Source organism: Raphanus sativus, chromosome 1, assembly GCF_000801105.2.
Source record: "Raphanus sativus cultivar WK10039 chromosome 1, ASM80110v3, whole genome shotgun sequence".
Lineage (NCBI taxonomy): Eukaryota > Viridiplantae > Streptophyta > Magnoliopsida > Brassicales > Brassicaceae > Raphanus > Raphanus sativus.
Genome location: NC_079511.1, coordinates 8,282,647 through 8,310,483, shown reverse-complemented (window position 1 = coordinate 8,310,483; position 27,837 = coordinate 8,282,647). Strand labels below are relative to the sequence as shown.

Below are 27,837 nucleotides of genomic sequence, written 5' to 3'. Positions count from 1 at the left end.
GAAAACACCTTAATGATGTTTTTCGTGATTCTTTTACCATTGAAAACCCGGTAATATAAAGAGTTTAAGAAAGAAAAAAAATCAGCTTTTTCTTTCTTTTGGGGTCAAGAAAAAAAAAAAACAGTTTCTTTCTATGAGTCATAGGCTTGGACCAAAATCACATCTAGAAGAAATATAAAAAAAATAATTTATTAGAAGGTGGTTCAATGGTTAGAAAAAAAACATATGTCAAAAAAATTCAGGAAATTCAAGAGGTACACGTTAGAGTATTAAATTGCATTATAAAAAGCAATCTATAAGGAAAAAAATCAACTTCCTTTATTTAATTTCCTTTCCTATTCCACAGAACCGAAAATTTTCGAAAAACGCTGACTTTTCTTCACCGAACCCGCGTTTTCTCTCCCCAACACCAAACTCGTCGGAAGAAAATATCTCCACCACACCCATCTCCAACTCCCGATATGAGCTAACTCATAAGCTTTTCTTCTTCTTCTTCTTCTTTCTCTCAGCTGCTGAGTCTTTTAACTCAGCCATGGGTAACTGTAACGTCTGCGTCAAGCCTCGTAACAACTCTGAAACCTCCAAACCCAAAACACCAAACCGAGACCGCAAACCAAACCCCTACGCCGCCGCCGCCGGCGACACCTTCAGATCCCCCGCGCGTACAAGAGCTACTCTGAAGGACTTCGTGATCCCCACGAGCCACCGCACGAAGATCACCGACAAGTACACCCTAGGCCGGGAGCTAGGCCGCGGCGAGTTCGGTATCACCCACCTCTGCACCGACCGAGAAACCCGCGAAGCCCTTGCCTGCAAGTCCATCTCCAAGCGGAAGCTCCGGACCGCCGTCGACGTCGAGGACGTCCGCCGCGAGGTCGCGATCATGTCCGCTCTCCCCGACCACCCCAACGTCGTCAAGCTCAGGGAGACTTACGAGGACGGCGAGAACGTTCACCTGGTGATGGAGCTCTGCGAGGGAGGGGAGCTTTTCGACCGGATCGTCGCGAGGGGGCATTACACGGAGCGAGCCGCCGCGGGGCTCGCGAGGACCATCGCCGAGGTGGTGATGATGTGTCACTCGAATGGTGTTGTTCATAGAGACTTGAAGCCTGAGAACTTCTTGTTGGCTAATAAGAAGGAGAACTCTGCTTTGAAGGCGATTGATTTTGGCTTGTCTGTGTTCTTCAAACCTGGTAATAATTTAAAAGATTGAAAAAAGTAATTAATGTTTTTTTTATCTTGTGTTAAAAGTTTGTTACTTTTTTTTTAATTTATTGTTAGGAGATAAGTTTACGGAGATTGTAGGGAGTCCTTATTACATGGCTCCTGAGGTGTTGAAGAGAGATTATGGACCTGAGGTTGATGTTTGGAGTGCTGGTGTTATTATTTACATCTTGCTCTGTGGTGTTCCTCCCTTTTGGGCTGGTTAGCTTTTATTTTCTTGCTATAACAAAAGTTGTGTGCTTTTGTCGTTACCTGAGTTTGTGGGATTATGTTGGCAGAGACGGAACAAGGTGTTGCTCTTGCGATTTTGCGGGGAGTTATTGATTTTAAGAGGGATCCTTGGCCTCAGGTTTCGGAGAGTGCTAAGAGTCTTGCGAGGCAGATGTTGGATTCTGATCCGACTAAGCGTTTGACTGCTCAGCAAGTGTTAGGTGAAGTTCTTGTGTCCTTGTAACTGATTCTAAATAAATACCATCACTGACGTTTTTTTATCACCTCTTAGCTCACCCTTGGATACAGAACGCGAAGAAAGCTCCGAATGTTCCTTTAGGAGATATAGTCAGATCGAGATTGAAGCAGTTCTCTATGATGAATAGATTCAAGAAGAAGGTTCTTCGTGTAAGTGTTTTGCCTTTTCACTTAAAACCTGAATTATATAACTCATCATGATGATCCCTCTGATGCTTCAAGGTAATTGCGGAGCACTTGTCTGTTCAAGAGGTAGAAGTGATCAAGGACATGTTCTCACTGATGGATGAAGACAATGATGGTAGAATAACTTACCCGGAACTCAAAGCTGGACTTCAAAAGGTTGGCTCACAACTTGGTGAACCAGAGATCAAACTGTTGATGGATGTGGTAACTTTTCCGCATTACCCCTTTCCTCTTATAAACGACCGAAACAGCCTTCTTCTCTGGTTAAAAACATGGGTAAAACCCGTATGGCTCTGATACGCAGGCCGATGTTGATGGGAGTGGGTTTCTTGGTTACGGAGAGTTTGTAGCTGTGATCATTCACTTGCAGAAGATAGAGAACGATGAGCTTTTCAAGCTAGCTTTTATGTTCTTTGACAAAGATGGAAGCACATACATCGAACTTGATGAGCTACGGGAAGCTTTAACTGACGAGTTAGGTGAACCAGATGTCAGTGTTCTGAACGACATCATGCGTGAAGTTGATGCTGACAAGGTTATTTCAAAAATCTCTACAAGGCCTAACGTTTAAGCGTATGAAGAGTAACATATATATCAGTTTCTGAGGTTGTTTGTGTGTTTGCAGGATGGGCGTATAAACTATGATGAGTTTGTGACGATGATGAAAGCAGGAACAGATTGGAGAAAGGCGTCAAGGCAATACTCAAGAGAGAGATTCAAAAGCTTAAGCATTAACTTGATGAAAGATGGGTCATTGCATCTCCATGACGCTCTCACTGGACAATCTGTTCCTGTTTGATTTTATTCGTTATCTCCAGAAGCTATGGTCCTTACATGAACATTTTGGGTTGTATTTGTATGTAATGTTTTGTTCAAAAAGTTGTATCTTTTATTATTTCAAAGCCAAATCAAATTCCTAAACCCAAAAGAGGTAAAACAGTACAGATCTTTTATTACACTGAAACCTTATCTATGTCATTGTCCTTGGCCACAACATCTTTGTAACGGTACCAATGTGAGACTAATAAGAAATATGCAAAGTTTATAGTCATCAGACCAGCAACAAAGTAGTAGAAATACTCAAGTCTCCCCTTGTTTAGATCTTCAGGAAGCCAATTCCCACCCAAAGACCCCTCTGTAATCTCATGCACAGCTGATAGCAAGAAGCTACTGAGGTAACTAGCCAACCCAATCCCACAATAATACAAAGAACCAGCGAAACTCCTCATGTTCTCTGGAAACTGTTTGTAGTAAAACTCCATCTGACCAACTCCAGCCAGGGCGTCCCCAACACCCATCAGCACTAGCTGAGGAATCAGCCACGTACCGGACATGGAAGAGATTGCGCCTTTCCTCGGCGCAAAACCTAGTGTCGGTCTTGTGAGAGCTACCGTTCTTCTGCGTTGTTCTACGGTGGCTGACACCATCATGCTTGTGATGCATAGGAACATCCCTGCTCCAACTCTTTGCAGCTGAGTGATACCGCTGTCTCTACCTGTATACTTTCTAAGGAAAGGTACGAGGACGCGGTCGTAGATGGGTATGAATATTGACATTCCAAGCATTAAGAAGACGGTGTAAGTTGCCGGCGGGATCTGGAAACTTTTTGAACCGAGGTGTCTATCGGATTGAAGTGACTGGAAGATTGTGTAGGTTGTTTGTTGTATATAAGCTACGTAGAACAAGGCGGCTGAGAGCCAAACCGGAAGCACCCGGATCACGCATTTCACTTCCTCCACTTGCTGCATACTGCAGAGCTTCCATGGATCTGACGGTGAGCCATCTATGTTCAGCTTATCGTCTGGTGTTTGGATTGCCGCTTTGTCAAGAAACCTGCAAAGAAAAAAAACCCTAAAACGTTTTCTGACTTGTTACGCAAGAAACTAATATGAAAATGAGACTTTCTTATAACCTAAACTGCTCCGTATGGATCAGTTTCGAGTTCTTGAAGTCCTTGGCAATGTGGTTGTACATCGAACCAACGAGATTATTTAACCGTCTTTTCTTGATCGCAACTACGATGACTCGTGTTATGCTGTGAATAGGACTGCCGCTAGGTTTAACCTTGACATAGAGCTTAGAACCAGCGAAGAAGATGATGCAACCAAGAAACATTAAGATAGCTGGGATGGCTAAACCAATGCTCCAGCTCACGTTCGACTGAACGTAGACGATGAGCGTTAACGACACCATCTGAGCAAACGTGAAGGTGAAGAAATACCAATTAAAGAAACTCTCAATCCCTCGTTTCCCTTCTTTAGTCTTGGGATCGAACTGATCAGCACCAAAAGGGAGGTTGCAAGGCCTTATCCCACCGGCTCCGACCACCAGCAAAACCATTGCTCCGGCGAGAAACATTATCTGTCCGATGGATGGCCCCTTGCACAAGCTACCTATTTCCTTAGCGCATTTAGATGGATGCAGCTGAGTGATCACTGCTGTTAGGTCCATTGCCACTGAACCCTTTTGAATCAGACAAAACAAAAAGATACATAGTTTCAGACATAAACGACAAGATCACTGAGTTTAAAAAATAAAAATAAAAAATAGATCATTGAGTTTTATAAACTTTTTTTTTTTTTGATAAAATCATGTAAAGTTTTATAAACTTTGGGGGTTAGGTTTTGGTTTTTACGAGGAAGCAAGCGATCATGGCCATAGATAGGGTTTTGTAGCGGCCGAAGTAAGAGTCACAGAGGAAAGCTGCGACAATGGTGCCGAAGTTGCTTGTACCAGAATAGATGTTGACGACTGTGGCCGCCGTGATGCTTTTCATGTTGAAAACCGTCGTTAAGTATATAACCAGATTTGATGAGCTCCCAACTATTCCAAGCTTCTCAAATGTCTCGTTTCCTAACAAGTTAAAGAAACATAGCATTAATTCTCTGTTTTATTCTTCTTCTATCTTCAGTTTCTTGTTCGTTGCAAGATCAAAATGTTACAGTTAAGAAACAATTTCACTATGTTCAAAATAAAAGAAACGAGTTTATGGAGTATTATTTGATAGCGATACTAACTTATGGACTCATTCAAAATTACAAATTTTGATAACTTTATACATACATATTAAGTTTTAACAAAGTATAGTCTCATTAATATAGTTTAGTAACCATATAAACTGCATATATAGCTGATTTTTTGAAAAATATATTTTTCTGACAAAATAAATAAATGAAATAAGATTTAAAATCAAAGAAAAGATGCTGAAACGTGGTAGACAAAGAAAAACAGGAAAACAAATTGGTTACCAACGCAAACTTCATTTTTGTAAAGATAATATAAACTCCTCAACTAATTGATATATTCATGTAAACAATAACATATAATATTTTCATCAATATTAGTTGTAAGATTGCAGTATACTTTGTTAAGCAAAACAAAACAGTTTAAGAAATAATATGGATTAGTTAGTAGTTAGTACGGAATAGTACCAATGATGAAGGGCATGACTTTCCATCCTCTGTAAATGATCTTAGACTCATCATCCTCTTCCCCTGTAATCTTCTTCTCTGTCTTCTCAACCTCCATTGCTCTCTGCTCTGTTCTCCTCTGCTCTCAGTAAATGTGTGTAATGTGTATTTGTGTGTTTGTAGGTATATATAAATGAGAGGGGTGAAGGACTTCACTAAAAGAACCAAAAAGTTAATTGGACATTATACCAAACGGTCCAAACCAAAGTGTTTGTTTAGATATTGGTTTGACTTAAAAAAAGACTCCACTATCAAAAGGAGAGGACAGGAATTGGTATCCCCCCCCCCTAATTATTTGTCAACAAACACATATTCCATTTTTCTGTTTGTTTGTTGTTGTAAGAAGAACGTTCACGGTTCGTTTTATTTGCTGCCATGGCTAATGAATGACAATGCAATATTCTCATCTCGTTTATAACATGGACACAAGTTATCCTTTTACTTTTCATCTAAGATACGAAAAGAAAAAAAGTTGTTAACCTGCACTGACAAGAGAATTGAGGCTTATTGATGATGGGAGTAAATTGGTTATATCTGTTTCATCTTATAAGTTGTTCATTTTTTTTCTCAAGTGATGGGTATAAGAATATTTTCATTAGTGTTATAATAGAAAAAAGGTGTCTTTTAGACTATGGATACAGGAATAAAGCATTTAAGTTATAATAGTAAGATATGATTGTAAGAACAAGTAGAAGAGAATATGCCTGATGGGAGGAGAGGAAATGCAGGTTAGCTTTTGGATCACATTTTAAATTATAAGGAGGAACAAAAGGATTCTATCTCTCTCTTTTCTATTGATAAAATCATAAGAAATGAAATCCCATCTGATTGGATTAAGCCCAATCACTAGCATTGTTGATATATAATCTGATTACGTTCGATCTTTGCTAACCATCTAAACAAAAAAAAAATATTTGTTTTGGAGCGGAAACGTCAGCTTTGGATCATAAAGCCCAGGCCTACAAGACATATGAAGCTAAAATCGCCGCAGCCCAAATCCAATAAAAATGTAAATAAGTCGGAAAACAGGGGTACATTTGGAAATAACCAAAAAAAACAGAACAACTGTTCCAATTACAAAAACCCTAAACCCTAATCGCTCGCCTTTCGCAAGCTTACATCTTTATTTTCATCTCTCTTCCCTCCTCTTTGCCGCGTAGGTCTTTACGATTCGAGAACTGCAATTCCGAAAGCTTTTACCATAAAGCTTTCATCATCCTTATAGTGTCCCCTCTCGAAGGTAAATCTCAGACTGCAAAAACGATTCTTAACCTCCACTGAACTCTTTGTCTCTGTTTTAGATTTGTACTCTTTTGTTTCCACAAGATTCGAAATTTATGGATTTGGCTTGATGGGTTTGTCTTTGTTTTCACAGATTATAGATAAAGTTCGATCCTTTTTGTGCAACTGTTCGTAATGACGCTGCTCGAAGCTATCACCAACTCCGCAGCGAGTCAGGGACGAGTCGACTCGCAATCCGACTACCCGTTCTCTCTCAGCCAAGACGGCGTCTTTGCCAACGTGAAACCCAAGGTAGAAAGCCCTAATCCCGGTACCCTCGTCAGCCCATTAACCGGGTGGGAAATCTCCGGAAGCGATGCTGGGCTGATCAAATTGGGAAAGAGCTTTTCGTCTAAGCTGAAAAGCAAGCTCAAGGATACCAACAGGTTTGACAAGGGTGAGTTTTTGAGTATGTTGAAGCAGTTTCTGGACAAGATTGGTGGGGTTCCAGGGGGTGGTGAGAAGGAGGAGATGAAGGATTTGGTGGAGAACACTGAGCTTCTTATGGGTAAAGATGTAGCTGGGTTGGTTTGGGGGGATAAAGCTTGTTCTGATGTTCAGAAGATGGTGGAGAAGACTGGGGTTTTGATGGGTAGAGATGTGTCTGGTTTGGTTTTGAAAGGATGTGTTGGTTTGGAGATGTGGGAGTTAGTGGAGACTTTGGTTTCAAACTCCTTGGTTGATCATTCTTTGAACGGTTATTTAGTTAGCAGTCTTGTCGAGAAGCAACGGTCTGATTTGCTCTGCGTTGTGATCAAACAAGCTTCGGATCTTGGAGCGAGCGAGCTGCTTTCAATCTTGAAGTATTTTCTCTGTCCTTCTAAGGAAGCGGTTAGCACTATGGTTAAAGTGAGAGAAGAATGGGACAGTGAGGCTTTGTCGGCTATTGAGAAACTTAGCAACAAAGAGGTATCAAAGAAGTCTAGAGTTGTGGCTGAAGAGGCTTCGGTCTTGCTGATGGTTGCACACGACGGGTTTTTGCCCTCGGAGCTTTGTCTTCACTACTTGCTAGCTTCGTCTGGTGTTGACGAAGTCATGTTTGCTTCTGCTGTTAGTAAGCTGAACGGTAATGAGATGAGAAGCTTCATTCGGTACCTATCGAAATGGATGAAGAAGTACGAGAGGTTCCCTCAAGCTGGTCCGTGTCCTAAAGCCGCCTCCATTCTCGGTTTGAAGCTGTGCGATTGGGTTCCTAAACTCGAGGATGTGACCAAGTGTTTGGGACTAATTATCGATGAGAACTTCTCTACTCTTGCTCTTCACTCGGATTTGCATGAAGAGCTGAAGGCTATTGAGAGAGTAGCAGATGGTTTAGCTTCGGAATCAAAGCTTTGCGGTTTTGTGGCTAATGTTGCTGAAAGATTGAAACTTGGAGCTGCTGATTGCTAGATGTTTACAGTTCTTGGTGTTTGGTGCACAACCTTATTAAACTTCTTTTTGAATGTTTTCTTGCAGTGTCTTTTGTATTTTCTAGTTTCAGTTAAAACTTATTTTTTATAAAATATAATTTTGGTCGTTTATCTTTGAGAATTGATTTGTTCTTCAGCCACTTTGTGAATATTCTAAAGACTATTTGGGGATTCACATAGGAAATGGTTTCACCTCCATGTAGACATAATAATCATCATACTGAATAGAGAGAGAACAAGTTAGCTCATACGAAATGTTGTCTAATGCAGAACAGAGGAGGATAATAAAAGTAGTTGCACGAGAACTCAGCAGCACGATCTAACAGCTATATTGTATCACCACTACGCTTCCTCACTAGGCCAGGTTGAATAAGAAGAAGAAGAAGAAGAAGAAGGGCAAGAATGTAATAATCTGCAAATGCTTTGTACACAGACAGCTGAGTTAATATTTACTTATGTTCCCAAAGTAAACAGCAACACTCCTAACTTCCACACCTTACTTAAATTACCTTCTTTTTTTCCACAAAAGTTTTGATTTTTGTTTTTGTTTTTGTATATGTTTAAACTAAAAAATAATTATCAAATGGCTGTAAAAGAACGGTGCTTGATTTGAACTGTTTTGGAGTTTTTTTTTGTTCTTTAGTTTTTAAGATAATAATAAAATTTCTTTAGTTTTTAAGATAATAATAAAAAAATAAATTCTCTCTCTCTCTCTATTCGTGGTCACTGAAACTAACCACCACCGAAGAGTCTTCATCGATGCTCTTAAAGGCATCTAAAGATATTAGCAAAACTGAGTGCATTGTTAGCTTATCTTGTCACTGAGAACCATTCACGGTAAGGGTTGTCTTCTTCTCAAGTTTGTTGTCGGATTCAGACAGGTGCTCCAATTTGAGACCGACATTTCTCGATTACTGTTAAAGTTTCAATCTTTTTTTTTTTAATATACAACTCAAGATCCCTAATTTATTTATTTTGGTTTATATTAACTCTTGAGATCAGGTAGTGTGAGCTTGGGATCAGGTTCACTTACTTAGCAAGGGTGAGTGAGATCCAGATCTGGTTTCTAATTTAGTTTTTTTTTTAAGGTTTATTCACTGTATTTTCTTTCTTGTTTGATTTCATTGCTTAATGATTAAACCTTATCATTAGATCTGATTATATAAAAGGAAAGTACAAATCTTTAGTTAATGTTTAATTAATTTTCAGTTTTTTGGATCTTTATAAATAAAATGGTTGATATCCATTGAACTTTGCATGATGAATCCTGTTACAAAGTGCTTGCTTATACATCTCTTCCAATCTCTAGATATAAAAACAAAAATTTACAGAAAAAAGTTATAATATTTGGTAATAGATGTGTTGTGTGGTCTTTTTTATATTTGATTGAGCATTATAAGCTTTTGTGATTTGGCCGGACAAATGCAGGTGGTGGTGTTTTGAGTTTTTGGTTGTTGACATCATGGGGAAGCCTGCAAGATGGTTAAAGAGTGTACTACTTGGAAAGAAACCATCTAAATCTAGTGCTTCTAAAGACAAGGAGGTAAAACCTTTAAACCTTTTGTTAAACTAAGTTTCTTCAGTTTGATTGTTCACAACTTATTTAATTTGTTTCTATTGGTTACATAACACGCAGAGAGGCGTGAATGGAAAAGAGGTAGTGGTGATATCAAAGATTGAAGAATCCGATGTGGTTTCAGAACTTCCATCCTTTGGAAATGCAACAGTTCATACCAGTAATGTGGTAGAGACGCAGCAGCCTATAGAACATGAAGCGGTTTCAGATGATGAGATACAACTTCCTGATCCTGAGGTCCAAGTCCAACCAACAGAAACAGATTCTCCAAATGCTGCTGCTTCTGTTCCTGATGATTCGTTGTCCGAATCAGATAAAATCCTGCAAGAGATTGCAGCAACGACTGTCCAGGCTGCCTTTAGAGGCTACTTGGTAAAAATACTTTTTAACACCCCTTGATTTGCATTTTTTCTCCTTGTTGTATATACTGACCTGAGCTCTCTTTGTGTGAAGGCTCGGCGTGCTTTCTGGGCATTAAAAGGTATAATAAGACTGCAGGCACTTATCCGCGGTCACATGGTTAGGAGGCAAGCTGTTGCGACTCTGTGCTGTGTTATGGGAATTGTCAGATTACAAGCACTTGCTAGAGGAAGAGAGATCAGACATTCTGACATTGGAGTTGAAGTTCAGAGGAAATGCCGGTTGAATCATCAGCATTTGGTAATAATGCTCATCACTTAAGTTCTGTTTCTGTCTTAGCTTTTTAACTTAAGTTCTGTTTCTGTCTTATCAGGAGAATAAACTCCATGAAGACTCTGATGTTGATACACATACTTACCTAGGAATCAAGAAGCTAACTGCAAATGCGTTTGCTCAGAAGGTATGCTTTCTAGAGACTATGTTTGAAAGTAGAAGCTCTTGGTGGATAAGTGATGTTTGTCTTTTCTTTCTTATCAGCTTCTAGCTTCATCTCCAAACGTGATGCCTGTGCACTTGGAAAATGATTCGTCCAACACAATCTGGTTAGAGAACTGGTCAGCCTCTTGCTTCTGGAAACCAATTCCTCAACCTAAGAAAACATCAGTCAAGAAAACTCAGAAGAAGTTTGCCGGTAACTCTCAGATAGTCGTCGAGGGAGATTATGGTAAACCAAAGAAGAGTGTTCGCAAGGTTCTCGACAATCCCTCTGATGCACAGACATCATTCGAGTCCGAGAAACCGAAACGCACCAGCTTCCGCAAGTTTTCTACAAGCCAGTCTTTAGAACTACCACCAGGAGCAGCGGAGAGTCCTCAAGTTGATCTAGAGAAAGTGAAACGTGGGTTGAGGAAAGTGCATAATCCTGTAGTTGAGAACTCTATCCAGCCACAAGGAGTTACGCAGAATGACATTGAGAAGCCAGCTCCTGCTTTAGAAGAACCTGTGAAAAATGCCTTTGATGAAGAGAAAACAGATGAAATCGCTGAGACTGTGGTGGAACAGCCTGAGGAGTTAAAACACATTCATGGAGAAACAGTTGACTCTACATTGGTCAGCCAAATCGAAGAGAGCGAAGATAATGTAATACCTGAGGAGAAGGAGGATGTGAAAGAAGAGACAACTCCAAAACAAAACAATAAGGAGAACTCAGCTAGGAAGGAGAATAAAAAATCAGGGAAGAAGGATTCTCCGGTTACTACTACTCAAACCACAGAGTGTCAAGAGAGTAGTAATGTGAATCAGAACAGTAGCCCGGGGTTACCAAGCTATATGCAAGCGACTAAATCCGCAAAAGCGAAGCTGAGGCTACAAGGCTCTTCCACCCCTAAGCAACAAGTGACTGAGAAAGCTACTAGACGTTACTCGCTACCATCATCAGGTAATAACGCAAGAGTCACTTCTGATTCTCCTAAAACAACGAGAGTCTCAAACTCTGGTGGCAAAACCGGGAAGAAGACCGAGAAGCCTCTTCTTAACGGTTAGTTTCCTAAACAAGCTAGAAAGTCTGTTATATAGAGATTCTGAGTTTCTTCTCAACTAATTACTTTACCGGGTTGGTTTTGGGGTTTTGCAGGGAAGACAACTCCTGTAGAGTGGAAAAGATGATTGAATGATCATGTGGTGGAAGCAAAGAAGGCCATTGATGATCATCACTCTACAATATTTCACCATCTATCTCTTTATAGTTAGTGTTTGTGGGTTGTGTTGAGAATGTACATCATATGTTTGCTTTTGTGGGAATTTTATTTTCTGTTTTCATCATACATTATTTTAACTACAAAATTTAGGTGTTTATGATATGTATTGTTCTTCAACTTCTTTAAAAAGAAAAAGAAAACTATCCATGATATTTAATGTTTATAATTTACAGATGGTGCTATAGAGTGTGTATAATTATGTTCAACTAGATGTTTTAAATTCATAAAATGGATGAGTCCAATGGTACTGAGTTTGAACTAAGGAGGGAAGGACTAAGTAATTAAAGTGGGGGAAAACAAAGAAAAAAAGCATAAAGGAGAGAATCCATTGAACTCAAAGAAGCAAGACTGGATATTACTACAATGAGAAAAGAGATTGGAATTATAAAAAGTTGGTATTAACACAAGCTTTCAAACCAACTTCTCCTTCAATTTTTGTATACTCTTTTTTTTTTTGAATTAAATACTTTTTCCCCCTTTAAGCCGGCCTTCTTGCTTCTTCTTGAACAACAATTTTCAAGCCATACCTTCTTCTTTGCATATTTTATTATTCTTTCTTGAAATTAGTTTTGCTTTTTTTTAGCATAGTTACATCATATTATTTTGTTGTTGTTGTGCTTAAATAAACCCCATCTATACTAGAAAAAAGGAAGGTAAACCTCATCTACATTAACAATAGTTTGTATTTGTAAAATAAATCAGTGTCATTGTTATTTTATTTGAGTGAGTTATGATGTCTAAGTTTATGTATGAACATTCAAATACAGAGACACACACACAGATAGATAGATATATATAAAGGCTGTCCATGTCAGGCAAAGAGAATGTTCCAAAGATATCTCAATGCTCTTTAGTGATTCCATTTGATAGGGACGTTTCGTGTGAAGTACAATTCCCGAAAGCAACACAAGAATGCACTCTATACAACTATGTAGTATATATGTATCAAGTCATTCACCTTATCCAATAAACAGAAGTGTTATACAATGCGTGTTCTATGTTTAAAATAGAAAAAGTATGGAAATGGAGAAAAAGGAAAAAAAAAAACAACAACAACGAGATATGCTTAGCTTCCCAATAACAAGAGTTCCAAATGTAAAGTTTTTTTGGTTCAAACTTGTCAGAAGAGAGATCTTCTAAAACCAGCCTTTATATGCTTCCTTCTTATCAATCTTCTCTCCATGCCAAAGAGAGAGAGAGAAGGAGAGATAAACTTCTCTCTTCTTCTTTAACTTTTTCCCCATTTATATAATCTCTCAAGTATTACATATATATCTTCACAAGCTAGATAGATAGTAGCTAATATCTACAAACATTGTTCAAAATGGGTGTTTTGATTCGTCATAGAGGAATGTTTCTTCTTCTTGGCATCGCATTTTTTGTACTTCTTCAAACAGATAAGGTCTCAAGTCTAAGATGGGAGAAAGATATGAGGCTGCAGTTTCTTACTGCTCATCCTTTGCGTGTTCTTGAAGAGTCCTCATCATCATCGAAGGAAGGAAATTTAGATACAAATGGAGACTTGGCGCCTTCTGTGATGCATGATCCCAATCAATCAGTAAAAAGAAAGATTGGAAGAGGATCTGATCCTATACACAACAAATGCTGACATTGGTATAGGAAGATGAAACAATGTTTTCATTTCTTAAAGTAAAGTTAGTCTACATTCTGTTTCTGCAGTCTCAGTTGCTATGTTTTCTTTCACTACTCTCTGTTTTATAAAAAGTTAATTACTCGTCTCTTAAACATGTATTACATTATTTACGTTTTGTTCGATGCATTATATATATATTTGAATATAGAAGACTTGGTTTCATCTATGTGTGATACTCTCAGTGAGTTTGAATTGGTTCTGATTAATCAAATCATTATCCATAAACATGATTAAACATACTGTAATACTGTATATGGATCTTTTTAGTTAAAAAAATTCTTCAAGAGTTTCGGCTCTTGAGTCCAAATACAAACAACTCAGAGCTAATACTGGGCTTTATGTTTAAAATAAGCCCACAAGTACTTGTAGGTACTAAAGAAACATTGGAAAGGAGAAACATTATGTTCTATTGGACTCTTAACTTTGATTTTAAATATTTTTATTATTAAAATCTACAGTATAAAATACCTTTTTTTTTGTAAACTTACAGTATAACATACTTGTTTGATATTTGAAGATTATATTCAACCTCACGCATATACGGCAACATGCTAGTTTGGTAATATTTGAGATGCATGGGGTTTGTAAGATTCTGGTTGGCAACTTCACGGCTCACGAGTAGGGCACGGTTGGTGAGAAACAAAGAGTCTTTCTTTAGTCTTTACACATAAATATGAAGAACATCCCATCTCTCATTCCCTATTGCAACAATTGTAATAATTGTGGTCTTCGCGCCCTACTTTTTGTATTATTATTGTACGAATATATTACTATTAATTCTCTACATATCTTTGAAAAAAAAATCTACTAATTTCAGCTATAATGCGAACGATTGACTGTAGATTCCGATCATATGGTTACAATAAATGGAATTAGTTAACACTATGTTATTATTAACTACTATTACATTGAATATGAAAAATACTTCGAACTCGTCAAGAGATTGAACAAGAACTCACAGTGTATTAAACTATTAATTTTGTATTTAACAAACATTCTCCCGTGATTTTCGATTTTAAACATATATATCGACTTCAGTGATAGTAGAACCTGAGAGGAAAACATGCCATGGTTCCATAGCTTTTATTTTATTTTATTTTTCTTTTTGAAACTAAGCTTTTATTTTCTTTTGCCAAGATATTCTTATATAGTTAAGCCTCAGTTACAAAAAATAAATATATTCTTATATAGTTTGATTTTATTTTATTTTGTTGTTGTGTCCTTCTTTTATAATTCAAAATCCCGTCATAAAGCATTGAGGACTGTTGGTGGTAGTCTACAAATTGAACACAGAAACTATATAGAGGAAAACAAATTTGAATTTTGATCATTTTAGGGTAAAAAACTATTGTATAGAGCCGAATCGCATGGGTCATAGACGTGTTGTCTTTTTGTGTACCAACTGGGATCCACACTTGTTTTCGCGTTATAAGAACAAGGAAGTCCATTGACTAATTACTTATTAGGCAGATTTCAAGGAAAAAAACAATACATTTTGTCAATCTAAGCGACCTTGGTGGTTAATAAACTAGTATTATTAAAACTTAAAAAGTGAGCTAACCCTGTCTTGACAGAAAAGCCAAATTATATACAAAATCGTAGATTTGAGTTTGTCTTTTTTGTAACTTAATTGGATTCAGTTATGTTGACAGAATTTAGTTTTGCTAATCGTATATATTTATACGGTCTAAATGAAATAGTTCAACTTGACTATAGACAAAATAGGATGTTAGGTTAACATGTCCATGCGTGAGACAGAGAAAAACAGATAGACATATATAGATGATAGATAATGTTTAATATGATTTTAAAAACATCAATCATCAAGCTAGAGAGACATATTTAAATTTCTTATATGTTGTGTTATTGTCAAATTTTCAAAATAAATCCCAAGGCTCGTTTACTCGTTGTAATATCATTACCTACATAGCCACTTCATGTTGCCTTCGTATTACTTTGAACCACGTAAATCCATTATATATGAATATTCTTTAAGCGCTATAAATCTATGTTAGTTTGAAGAAATTGATTTAGCTTTATAATTATACAAAAAATAAAAACTGATGTAGTTTTTTGAGCAAACACTGATGTAGTTTATTTACATTAGGACGTAACCAGAAAAAGCAATTGCTTCCAACCGACATATTTACCAGCAAAATTCGGTCATCCTAAAAAAAAAATTCTTTGTCTAATGGTATAACATCAAGTTCTAGGTCTAGGTAAAATGAAAACCCGGGTTTGATTCTCATCAATTGGCCTTTTTTTTTTTGCTTCTAGCCACTTAAATTCTAAGACCGGCTCTGGACGGAACTGGAAGTCCTTTATAGTAATGATAAAATAAATGCGATTGATAATGCGATTGTACTCCAACAATCTGTCAGTGTCTATTGCTTGTGGGAGCATGTCCCTTGGAGTGACTCGGATACGCATTTAATTTTTGTTGATTCAATTTGTTTATTTGTTATTGATCTGGCTAGTGGCTACCATTCAATTGAATTTCGAGTAAATTATGTTTTCAATGAAATAAAGACTCTCTTTATGCAAACCGATGCACGTGAAAATAACGTAAAAATTAGGCTGGTTGCTGAGTTTCTTGTGTTCGATTGTCCATTTTTATTAGTATAATTTTAAGATACCAGGGAAACGAGTGATGTAAATTAATTTTAGATTCGACTTTTAATATTAATGTTTTAAAGAGTAGATTCTCTTATACTCCCTCCATTCCACTTTAAGTGGAGTTTTAGAGAAATTTTTTTGTTTCATTTTAAGTGATGTTTTCAAGTTTCTAGATAAAAAATAAATGCATTTTAATATTTTTAATTATTTATATTCTATAGTATAATTGTTTATTGGTTAAAATTACTTTAATCATTATTGTTTTTAGGTAAACGAGAAAAATAGAATAAAAATTTGTAATTTCTTAACCAACGTGCAAAAACCTCAAAACTCACTTATTTTGGAACAGAGGGAGTAATTAAGTTAGTTTAAGTTAGTTTGTTAGAGCATTAGTGATGAATTTCTTAAAATGGTTTCTATACATTAATATACTATTTGAAAATAATCTAACTATCTAATAAAATTTTAACTTTAGAAGATGTGTACCAATTAAAAACAAACATGTGGCACAGTAGTCTCTTAAGCCCTTTGGAAAGTTTTTCCTACGACAATAGATTCTTGTGTTTTTATTACTTTTTATTTATTTACTATTCCACTCATTTCAAAAAATATATATTGTAAACATTTTCTATGACAATATATAATGATATTTATTGAATTTTTATTGGTTAAAAATTATAAGAAATTACTATTCACAGAGAACAATGCATTAAATAATGCATTGAAAAAATAAAAATGTATATTTTTAAAATATTTTTTTTTAAAAATATATATCTTTCTGAAACGCTGAGAATATTGTTTAGTGGTGTAGTACCTATGGAGAAATTTCCCACTGTTTTTGCTCTTAGTATTTTCAAAGGTTTCAAAAATACATTTTGACCAAAAACAAGGTTTCAAAAATACACATATTCATTTCTAACTAGCAAAAATTGTGTAAACATGATATACTCGATAGCAGCTAGTAATACTCAAAATTTGTTGTACTTCTTTCATGTTACCAAACATATAGATCTATGTTTGTTAAAAATACTGTTATAAATCTTGTTCATGCATGTCAGAGTCTATGTCTTACCAAATATAGATAAATTTAACTTTACAATAACTTTTTTTGAAGTCATCAATTTTCAAATGCTTAGAACACTTTTAATTTTACGGAAGATTTAACCTAAAATTTATTTAAAAAATAAAAAAATAATATTAATGTCTACATATACACAATTTAAAAACTTCAATGGGTAGAACTCTGATTGGAGGTGCTCATAGGCATATAATTTAACAAATGCTACGGCAAATTCATCTACAGTGTAGAGGTATATAGTCAACAACAACCCTCTTTATATAATATAGATGCAAATGGTCATTTGCAAAATTGCAAGTACCCTTTTACTTCGTATCCAAAAAGAGTAGTTGATCTTTCCCCCTCAAAACAAAATAATTGTACGAAAAAAAGGTTAGGGTTCTTTTACTTCTGGAGATCAGTTCACAAAAGATGAAGAAGAGGCAAGTGGTGATAAAACAGAGAAAAAGCTCATACACTACGACTTCTTCTACGAGCAACGTCCGTTACGTTGAGTGCCAGAAGAATCACGCCGCTAATCTCGGCGGCTACGCGGTTGACGGTTGCCGTGAGTTTATGGCAAGAGGTGGCGAAGGAACCGATGATGCTTTGACATGCGCTGCTTGTGGCTGTCATCGGAATTTTCATCGGAGGGAAGTTCAAACGGAGGTTGTATGCGAGTATTCTCCTCCTAATTGAATCGTTAACGAGGATGGGAACATGGAAGAAAACCAAAGGTATCAATGGTGATTTTAAATTAAAAGAGCGAAAAAAGACTATGCTTCTATTGAATTATTTATTAGAGATGTGTTTATCTATGTATATGGTTATTGATGTATATTCAAATACTTACAGTAACGCCAATCTATATGATTAATGATTCTTCAGTCTTGATGATGTGATGGAGTTACTATATACTTCAGCTTCAACTATATATGATTTGATCCATTTAAGCCTACACACAATTTCATATTTTTGTTCTTTCGAATCTTGATTTCTTTTTACTTTTACGTAACCGGAAAGGTTTTAAGACTTTAAATAGCCAATTTAGAGTACAATGAGTCAATGAGCCGTATATATTTTTGTGATTGATTCTGAAGAGGTACGTAAAGCACCTTTCTCTAAACGCAAGGGTCTCTGGTCGTACACTAATCTTGATTGAGCTAATCACAATTAGATATTGTAGTCTATATTTGTATGATAATATGTTTTTTTTTTCTACTAAATTGTATGATACTATGTTGTAAGCGGATTTGAAGTATATGAAGCCTTACAAGATAAGAGCACTTGCGTTCAAAGAGATTGTTGGGAAAACTCACCACACAAACTCGCTGAAGCACTCTCTGATGCACTTGTCGTAGTACGTTAGAAAGTATGAGTTTGTAGATCTATGGAGAACAGAAGAAGAACACGGAATTATAGAAGATAAACACAAGAATTTGATATCCCAGGGTTCACCTAAACGTGGTTACGTCCCTGGGGCCTGGCAATGAGGCAATTCACTATAATCTCAAGTACAAAGACATAGCACCTCTCTCTCTCTCTCTCACACAAGCCACAAGCCGGCTTGCTTGGTCACTTTTAGACTTTCCGGACCTTGCCAAGGTTCCAGAGAAGAGTACACACGAGCTCCTCTTATATAGTAGGAGTTTATTACATTAACCTAGTTGGATTAGGGCATTCACCCCTTTCCATAAACCTATTAGGAAATATTCCAAAATACTTGCAACTTCCATAACTCCATGAGAAGTAATATTTCCAGGAACCTATCACCTTCAATAAAGTGATATTTCATTTTCCTAATATGACATCCTTGTCTTGGTTTAAGTTATGCGATCTTGTTTGATTTCCATCACCAAATCCTGACAAAGTCCCTGAAGTATTCGCTGACGTAGTTCCTGAGGTAGTCTCTGAACTAGTCTCGAATCCCAACAAACTCCACCTTGATGACATCAAACATGATCAACTACTTAGGTTAAGCAAACTCGTGCTTTGCCAGATGAAGTCGATGCTCTCGACCATCCCAAGAAATTTAACAGCTTCCTCAAACTCAGGAACCATCTTGGTTACAATATCAGCAGGATCCCTTGAAGTACATAACTTCTACACACTTGCATCACCTTGAGCGATATCCTTGATGAAGTGCACCTTTCTGCTGACGTGCTTAGCCTTCTCACGATCCACATTGTTCTTTACTGGAAACAATGAACGTTGAGAGTCACACGATATCACCACCGTGTCTTGCTTGAATCCAAGCTCTTACACTAAGCCACTTTTAACCACATTCCTTCTATGACACCTCCTACCAGTGCCACTTCTATGACACCTTCAACCAGCGCCATACACTCTACTTTAGTCGTTGACAAAGTCACTACAGCTTGTAGTCTTGATCTCCAGCTGATTGTATCACCACCAGCCATGTAAACATAATCCGAGATCAACAATTTTTTGTCCAAACCAGGAGCAAAAAATCCGAATCACAAAATCTTTCAACTATAAATACTTCATTCTTCTCTGAAGCATAGTCTGATCTTGTGTTCCCGTGAGGTATCTCAACTCCCACGCAGTCCAATGAACCATCACAGGCTTACTCATAAACCTACTAACCAACCCATATAACAGATCACTCCTTGTACATGGAATATCATCCATTCATATCTGCTTCATCATCTACTACAGCAGACGCTCTGAAGTGTACACCAGCAGGTGTTGACACACTCCTCTTATGAAGTAGAGACACGTGATCTTCTCTTCCATCAAGCTGAAATCCTCCTGGTTGCTTTATGTAAATCCATTCTTCAAATACTCCATGAAGAAAAACCGGTTTACACCAAGTTGTTCAAAGTCAAAGTTCTCTGTAGCAGAAAACCTCACAGATACATGTCTCACGATGGGTGAGAACACATCTTGATAATCAATTCCCTTTCTCTGAGAATATCCCTTTGCAACTTAACCAAGCCTCGAATCCAGGCTTCTCAACACCAGTTATACCAGACTCCAGTTTAATACATCCACTTGCAGCCAATCGCTTCACGCTTCTCAGGCCTTCTCACAAGTTTCCAGGTTTGGTTCTTATCCAGTGAAGTCATCTCTACACCCCATGATTCATTCCATTGACCAATTTATTTTGATGCTCATCGCTCCATGATTGTCTCGAGGTTCTTCAACACATACCTCATCAGCTACATATAGCATAAAACCTGCTACATCCTTGGATTCAGAGTACTGTGCAGGTGGCACTGTTCTTCTTCATACTCTGTCCATTCCTAACTGACATCCTTCAAGACTTTCACCTTGCTCAACATCTGCATCAACATCTATGTCAGCTGTTTCGTCAACAGCTCCACCTGAAGTCTCAACTTCCGGTCTGATGCAGTGTCACCTTGTTCAACATCTACGTCAGCAACTATATCAGCCGTTTCGTCAACAGCTCCACCTGAAGTCTCAACTTCTGGTCTGACGTAGTGTCCTCATCAATAATATAAAACTGTGGATTACAGTATTATAACCACCCTCCTAAAACAAGGACCACCTAAACCGGTGATTCTTCAACCTTCCAGCAAAAATACTACATATCCATCTTGCACCGCCGTCTGTACCAACGGAACACGCCGCTTAACTCCCTTGGTTAAGAAGACTTTCGACAACAAGACCACATGGTACCATTCGCAAGGTCACCTTGAGGGTAACATCCACACCAGACTTGAAGTTACATTTGGAGATCCACACACAAAACCGCATGTACATACCTAAGAGCTTTACATGTATCATGTTTCCCAAAACTCTCACAGAACTCCAAAACTCCAATCGTCCTCCTTATCGATCACCCCCTTCTGGGGCAAAAATCTGTAGATTCTTCATACTCATGTGCTTAAGACGTCTATGCCACAAGACTGTCTCATCCATAGATGGTTTCTTTCTGCCACTGCTATATATTCCACCTGATGCAGTTTCTCCATCTAACAGGTACAATGACTGAGACACAGTTCCTTGAAGAGCTAGCTTACCATGCTTGTAAAACTTAGTCTTCCCACGTCTGTCACTATGCTCCAAGCTTAATAAACCGAGATTCCAGTGTCTTAACTGAGCCTCCATAAGCTTTGTTGATTGTACCAATCCATTGCACTCCTACCGCGCAATCATTACCAAGAAGTACTTTCCCTGAAGTCAGCTTTTGAACCATGTGAAAAACAATCCTTCCTACACGACCTGTAGTAAGAACATCCAGAACAAATCACCCACTTATCATGACGCTGCATATCTGTTACCGATAGTGCATCACCCTCTGGACCAAGATCTATCACACCCACTACTTCAGCTTCTTTGTCATACTTCTTCTTTGTAACATAACAGTTATTCCTGGTGTTCCTCTGCTTCTCGCAGTACCAGCAGGTAATTCTAGACCCTGAGCTTGATCTAGAACCGACCATATCCTTCCTCACAAGATCTTTTTTCTCAGACTCGCCTCTAGCATAATATTCTTCACCATCATCATGTGAAACCCTAGAGGTTTAAAGATCTTGATCTTTAGACCTTGCAGCACCGTCACCTCTTACAACGACAAAACATCATTGCCGTACTTAAGCGTTTCCTTGAGAGAGCCGAACTATGAAGGTAGCAGATTCAAACAACATAATCGTCTTTGCACCTCCTTTGACACAGTTACATTCACGCTTGATAGGTAAGACACCATCTTCCAGAAGCCATTGATCTTCTCATACTCCGAGTATCAACCATCTTGAAGATATAAAATATGTGATGCAAGTGAATTATATCCAGTAGAGTCTTGGAAAGAAATAACATCTTCAGCATAGACCATGAAGAAGCCGTTGAAGTACACAACTTGATCTTCCTTAACACATGATCTCCCACACTGAGACTGATCAGATTCATCACCGTCTCTGATCTTCCAAGCCTTTCAGCTTCCTCTTTCACTAACCGCTCCCTGTAAACATCCTCGTCTTCATCCTTCTTCATCGCTGAGACAGAAGGTGACCCAGACTCTTCTAATACATCCTTTAGACCAAGGACAGACAGATGCACAAGCATCCTCTTCTTCCACAACGAGAAGTCTCCCTTCCCATCGAACCGCTCCACCTCAATTCTTACTTTAGGTATTGAGATTAACACCACCTAAGGCTCTGATACCACTTTGTTGGGAAAACTCACCACACAAACTCGCTGAAGCACTCTCTGATGCACTTGTCGTAGTACGTTAGAAAGTATGAGTTTGTAGATCTATGGAGAACAGAAGAAGAACACGGAATTATAGAAGATAGACACAAGAATTTGATATCCCAGGGTTCACCTAAACGTGGTTACGTCCCTGGGGCCTGGCAATGAGGCAATTCACTATAATCTCAAGTACAAAGACATAGCACTTCTCTCTCTCTCTCTCTCTCACACACAAGCCACAAGCCGGCTTGCTTGGTCACTTTTAGACCTTTCGGACCTTGCCAAGGTTCCAGAGAAGAGTACACACGAGCTCATCTTATATAGTAGGAGTTTATTACATTAACCTAGTTGGATTAGGGCATTCGCCCCTTTCCATAAACCTATTAGGAAATATTCCAAAATACTTGCAACTTCCATAACTCCATGAGAAGTAATATTTCCAGGAACCTATCACCTTCAATAAAGTGATATTTCATTTTCCTAATATGACATCCTTGTCTTGGTTTAAGTTATGCGATATTGTTTGATTTCCATCACCAAATCCTGACAAAGTCCCTGAAGTATTCGCTGACGTAGTTTCTGAGATAGTCTCTGAACTAGTCTCGAATCCCAACAGAGATGAATATATCCTTAATTAGGAGCGCTTGCCCATCTCTTTCAGTGCTTACTTTCAATAGCACATGTTATGAAGCATTTTTTTTTGATCAAAGCACATGTTATGAAGCATATGGTCAATGACAGCAATAGAAAATAGGGGATGTTCTGATTTATAAATGGAAACCCAAATTAATAAGCGAGTTAATGGTGACAGCAACAAGAAATTGGGATGTTCAGATTTGTATATGGAAACCCGAGTTAATAAGCGAGTTAAATCTTTGGTCTTATTCTTCTATACCTATTGCTGGATATGACAATTTTAGTTAACCCGATTTTATCACGTAAGAATTCAAATCAATGCATAAAAGTACCAATAATCCTATCATCCTATGTTATCCCTTTCTATCTCCCCCTCTCTCTCTATCTTGAATATTCGACTCACCACTACGTACAAAAGATTCCAGTAACATATTCTAGAGTTGTTTTTAATTTTTTTTTAAAAGGTTAATAATTTTTTTTAATTATTAACCAGCCAGTTAATGATATACATGTCGAAGGTAAATAAAACAAGAATATGATTTTGAAAGCACCACTTACATAATAAGTTAACGGACGTTTCTGGATTTTGCTATAATTTCTTTGAAAATCGTAAAAATTCTGGATTTTTTTTTTGAAACAAAAAATTCTGGATTTTCAATTCATATTTTTAGTAGTTTAAGTGAATCTTTAGACATTTCAATTAAAATAACTATCACATTCTCAATTTCTTTTTTCTATTTGTTAAGAGAGAGAATATCTCGATGGAGTTATTTTCCCCTTTTATATGTGTAATGTGTATTAATGTGTGTGTGAATTCGTGACAAAAAAAAGTGTGTGTGAATCATGATTTTTATGTTTATGTTAAAGTTATTTAACTAATAACACAGCGGCCCACATTTCAAATCATGTTATCAAATCGTTTAGGTTCATGTATTTCAATTCGCTCAATATGTTTATAGTCAATTCGAAGCCATTACAAATAACATAAAGCGATGTTTGTTACCGCTTACCAATACCACCAAAAACACATATTGGCTGCTTCTGCTCTCATCTAAATGGCCACTCAAATATGTTGGAAAAGAACACTGTAGTTTTTATTTTTTCTAGTCTAAAGATAACTAAATCTGTTTTAAAAATACTCTTTTTTGGAGGAAACATGTTGTGATTTCGGGAATCTCTAGACATTTTCTTTTACCATATACTAATATAAGTGAGCTCTACAAGTCTTGCGGTAACTAATACAGGGCCTTATATGTTACATAACGGCCGTTCCATTTTGACTTTAGTAGGCAAAGAATGTGACTAAAAGAAAAACAATCCGTTAAGAAATGTATACGAACACACGGCTTTTAGCCATTTAGCACCAGTCTCATGAACTTGGGCTTTTCCAATATTGCTTGGCTCTGTAAGCTTTCTACGCCAATGCTTATACACCCGACGACTGAAAGTCAAAGACCCTCCAAAAGACAGAACACAACAAAAAAAGTGGATGAAAATATATACACGTTTGTGCTTATTATATCTCTCTCAAAAGTTAAAAAAAATTTTGAATTTGAAAACATATAATCTTAAACTATAAAAAGTTTATTTATTTATTATTTATTTATTTGCATTTATATAACTAAGGTATAAAAGTTTTTTTTTTTGTAAATGACATTGGTATAAAAGTTTTTTCTTATATATCTAAGAATATTTCATTAAAAGTTTTTTCTTCTATTAAATGAAATATTCTGGTCATTTTCTTTCCTAGAATCTCTTTTTGTGACAAACGCTTAATAATATATTTAGGAGAATTGCCTTTGGCATTAACATCGGATATATTTTTGCAGCCATGCAATTGCAAACTTGAGGTTGGTAATTTTCTAAACATTATTTGCGAAGTGATTTGTCATATGTCTTCTCTATAATCATTTTCACAAAAAAATTGTGATATGACTAATAAGATTGATGACATGTCATATGGTTAAATATGACATGGACAATTACATTTAATGATGACATATATTTTTGGAAATCTTTTTAGAATATGGCAATCTCCTATACATTATTTGCGAAGTGATTTGTCATATGTCCTCTTTATAATCATTTTCACAAAAAAATTGTGACATGGCTAATAAGATTGATGACATGTCATATGGTTAAATATGACATGAACAATTACATTTAATGATGACATATATTTTTGGAAATCTTTTTAGAATATGACAATAGCTCATATATTACATTTAATATTTTGATTTATATTTTTGGTAAACTTCTTAGAATATGGTAATAACTCATAAATCATCAATAAAATAAATATATTCAAATATGACATTTTGAATTTTGAAATATTATATAATTTTACTTTTATAATTATAAAAATTTTATTATCTATTTTGTTTAAATTTTCTGCATTTAAAGAAAATATAAATTTTAATCGTAATATCATTAGTTTCTTTTAGATATCTACAATTTTTTTTTAGCAACAGATATCTACAAACTATATAAATTTTGTTAGTTTTAATTTTTGATAAATATATAATTTTATATGATTTTTAGTAATTTTGTACAAGTTGATTTAATACATTTAACCAAAAGAAATAAATATTTTTTATCTAAGATTCTAACTTTATATATATACATATATATTCTTAAATATAATTTAAAATTAAACAAATTTATTTTCTCTTAATTTTATGCTTAATTAAATAATATTGATATTAATTATTGGTCAAAATAATAAATATATAATATTAATAATTACATTTTTAAATATTAAATTTAACTTTTAAAAAATTCATCAATGCACATGGTAGAGGAAAACACCTAGTTAGTAGTAAATATGAAGGGAATGTTTTCATACTGGGACCAATTTAATAACTCTTAACGAAATATTTATATGACCATATTTGTTTATAAATCTGTGAAAACCGAAAAGATGTCTATGTTAATATTTTCTATATACTATTAAAATAAGAATTGTGGTACCATCAGCTATGAGGAATGTTTTCAACAATATCTATAACTTTGTGACCACCTTACCCAATTCTAGTGCGGTGTGAAGGTTTCTATAGACCTAAGGAAAATTTTAAAATTTGAGGCTCTTCAATAAAATGTTTATTACATATTTAATATAATTTTAAAATAATATAAAAAATAAAAACAAAAACATAGCCTATAAATTTTATATTATTACCAACAACGAAAGAAATGAAAAAATATAACTGTATAAAAAAATGATGACTCTGAATAAAAACTAAACGACATATGGTCACCAAACGATCAAATACGATAATTCAGTGAAAACATATTAAAATTATTTAAGTTTTTTTAATGCTAGTCTTTCGAAAAATCTACCCATGAGAACTGTTTTTAAATCCAAAAGATTAAACTGATTACTTTTTATTTATTTTGAAATTATATATTCTTTTTCTATTTGTAATTTATTTTCTGTTTAAAATATAGTTGTTTTCATAAAAACTTGAATTCAACCAAAAAATAGAAAACATAAAAAACAAGAATGAATTGAATCATTCGAACGTATGTTAATAACAATGGATTTTGATACTCAAAATAAAAACCGCTATGATACAGCTCACTTTGTATATCGAAGATTTTAAAAATTTTCGTAAAATCGGAAGCCCGGAGCAAATGCCTTTCTAAATACATGGTAAGCACTGCTCTGCCCAATTCCATATTCAATGTAGGAAAAAGATGTATACCTATTAGTATGTTTTCACTATACATTCACATGAAATACCCAGTTAGTGAACCAAACAACTCCGATAAATCGAAGCTGAATATGAATAATGTGATACCTTTTTCACTATAATGTGATCCTCATGAGAAGTTAAAAAAAAGTGATCCTCATAAGAAGTATAATATTTAGATGTCGTCTATTAGCCCATGTTTATAGTATGAGACATACAAGGTTCACTAGCCCATAAGAATCTTTATGAAAACCCATCATGAGCCCTTTGATATATTAAATATTTTTACAAGGGAAAAAGGTTAATGAATTGGTCTAGACTTTTTTTGTGTGATAAGAATATTGATCTAATCCTCAAGGAAATAATATTACACTAGGATAAGACATGCACTTTTGCGCAGGGTGAGTTTATATGATACATATTTGAAACATATAGCATTTGATAAATTATATATATTATTTGGACCGTATTTTTTTGACATCTATACGTGTATTTAGTTAGTTACTATACAATAAGCTGGACCAAACCATTTTTTAAGCAAACGGGACCAAAACAATAACAAATAGATGATGGACCTAAGGAGATGGACCTTTTTTTTTAAAACACCTCCATCATCGGTTTGATATTGGAAAAGAGATTAAGGTTATAAGATTCAATCAACTGGAGATTCATTCGACTTTGGAATCGATGTGTATCTCTATCTTAGAAATTGGTCTAGATAGAGATCCGCGTCCGGTAAAATTACTATTTATTTATTGTAATGAAACGGTTTAAATTATTAATTTTATTTTACTTTGTTTCGGATAGTTTTTTGACATCTTTGTTTCGGATAATTATGTACAATCATTCATAAAATAAAATAGTTTGTCCAAAATCATTATATAATGAAAGTATACAACTAATGAGTCAATTTTGTTATCCAACAATTTTTATTTTAATATATAAGATGGGCTTACTTTTGATGGACTTGTGGACCAACTAAACATATACAAACATAGTAGTAAATTTAATTACTCTCGAAATATTTTTCTCACAATTAAACAGTATTAATTTACCAAACTATTAATTTTTGAAATTAATATGGTCATGATTCTTAATTGACCTGAAACACAAAAAATAGAGAGAAAACATATTTAATTTTCCAAATTAAACATATACAAAAGAATAGAAAATTCATATACATACTTTAATTTGTTTCAAAAAGAAACCCATATACAATACTTGTCTATTTATTGTGTTTTTATCCCAAAAAACCCATGCCTATTTGAGTCAGTAA

At 35.7% G+C, this 27,837-nt stretch overlaps 5 protein-coding genes across 6 annotated transcripts; 4 read left to right on the top strand and 1 right to left on the bottom strand.

The window, feature by feature from the left end:
- Window positions 1-310: 310 nt before the first annotated feature.
- On the top strand, window positions 311-2,872 carry LOC108839580 (calcium-dependent protein kinase 10). Its single transcript, XM_018612661.2, has 7 exons — window positions 311-1,193; window positions 1,282-1,425; window positions 1,503-1,655; window positions 1,727-1,842; window positions 1,915-2,082; window positions 2,183-2,413; window positions 2,504-2,872. The coding sequence occupies exons 1-7, from the start codon at window positions 533-535 to the stop codon at window positions 2,675-2,677; spliced, it is 1,647 nt and encodes a 548-aa protein (XP_018468163.1). The 5' UTR covers window positions 311-532; the 3' UTR covers window positions 2,678-2,872.
- Window positions 2,792-5,537, bottom strand: LOC108832557 (protein NRT1/ PTR FAMILY 2.9-like). The gene is made up of 4 exons (XM_018608799.2): window positions 5,310-5,537; window positions 4,514-4,731; window positions 3,791-4,341; window positions 2,792-3,711 (listed from the first exon to the last, which is right to left on the bottom strand). The coding sequence occupies exons 1-4, from the start codon at window positions 5,404-5,406 to the stop codon at window positions 2,832-2,834; spliced, it is 1,746 nt and encodes a 581-aa protein (XP_018464301.2). The 5' UTR covers window positions 5,407-5,537; the 3' UTR covers window positions 2,792-2,831.
- Window positions 5,538-6,434: 897 nt separating this feature from the next.
- LOC108807313 (uncharacterized) lies at window positions 6,435-8,149 on the top strand. The gene is made up of 2 exons (XM_057009151.1): window positions 6,435-6,588; window positions 6,724-8,149. The coding sequence occupies exon 2, from the start codon at window positions 6,765-6,767 to the stop codon at window positions 8,016-8,018; it is 1,254 nt and encodes a 417-aa protein (XP_056865131.1). The 5' UTR covers window positions 6,435-6,588; window positions 6,724-6,764; the 3' UTR covers window positions 8,019-8,149.
- Window positions 8,150-8,722: 573 nt separating this feature from the next.
- Window positions 8,723-11,848, top strand: LOC108807284 (protein IQ-DOMAIN 30). 2 transcript variants are annotated; one of them, XM_018579555.2, is made up of 8 exons: window positions 8,723-8,875; window positions 9,041-9,080; window positions 9,467-9,581; window positions 9,675-9,986; window positions 10,068-10,274; window positions 10,348-10,434; window positions 10,512-11,511; window positions 11,608-11,848. In XM_018579555.2, the coding sequence occupies exons 3-8, from the start codon at window positions 9,501-9,503 to the stop codon at window positions 11,637-11,639; spliced, it is 1,719 nt and encodes a 572-aa protein (XP_018435057.2). In that variant the 5' UTR covers window positions 8,723-8,875; window positions 9,041-9,080; window positions 9,467-9,500; the 3' UTR covers window positions 11,640-11,848. The 2 variants fall into 2 exon arrangements, with proteins under 2 accessions (XP_018435057.2, XP_056865122.1); XM_057009142.1 differs by having other exon boundaries at window positions 9,041-9,083.
- A 5,458-nt stretch (window positions 11,849-17,306) lies between these two features.
- LOC108854760 (mini zinc finger protein 3-like) lies at window positions 17,307-17,945 on the top strand. The gene has a single exon (XM_018628408.2). It carries the CDS (start codon window positions 17,491-17,493, stop codon window positions 17,755-17,757), a length of 267 nt encoding a protein of 88 aa, XP_018483910.1. The 5' UTR covers window positions 17,307-17,490; the 3' UTR covers window positions 17,758-17,945.
- The last annotated feature ends 9,892 nt before the right edge of the window (window positions 17,946-27,837 follow it).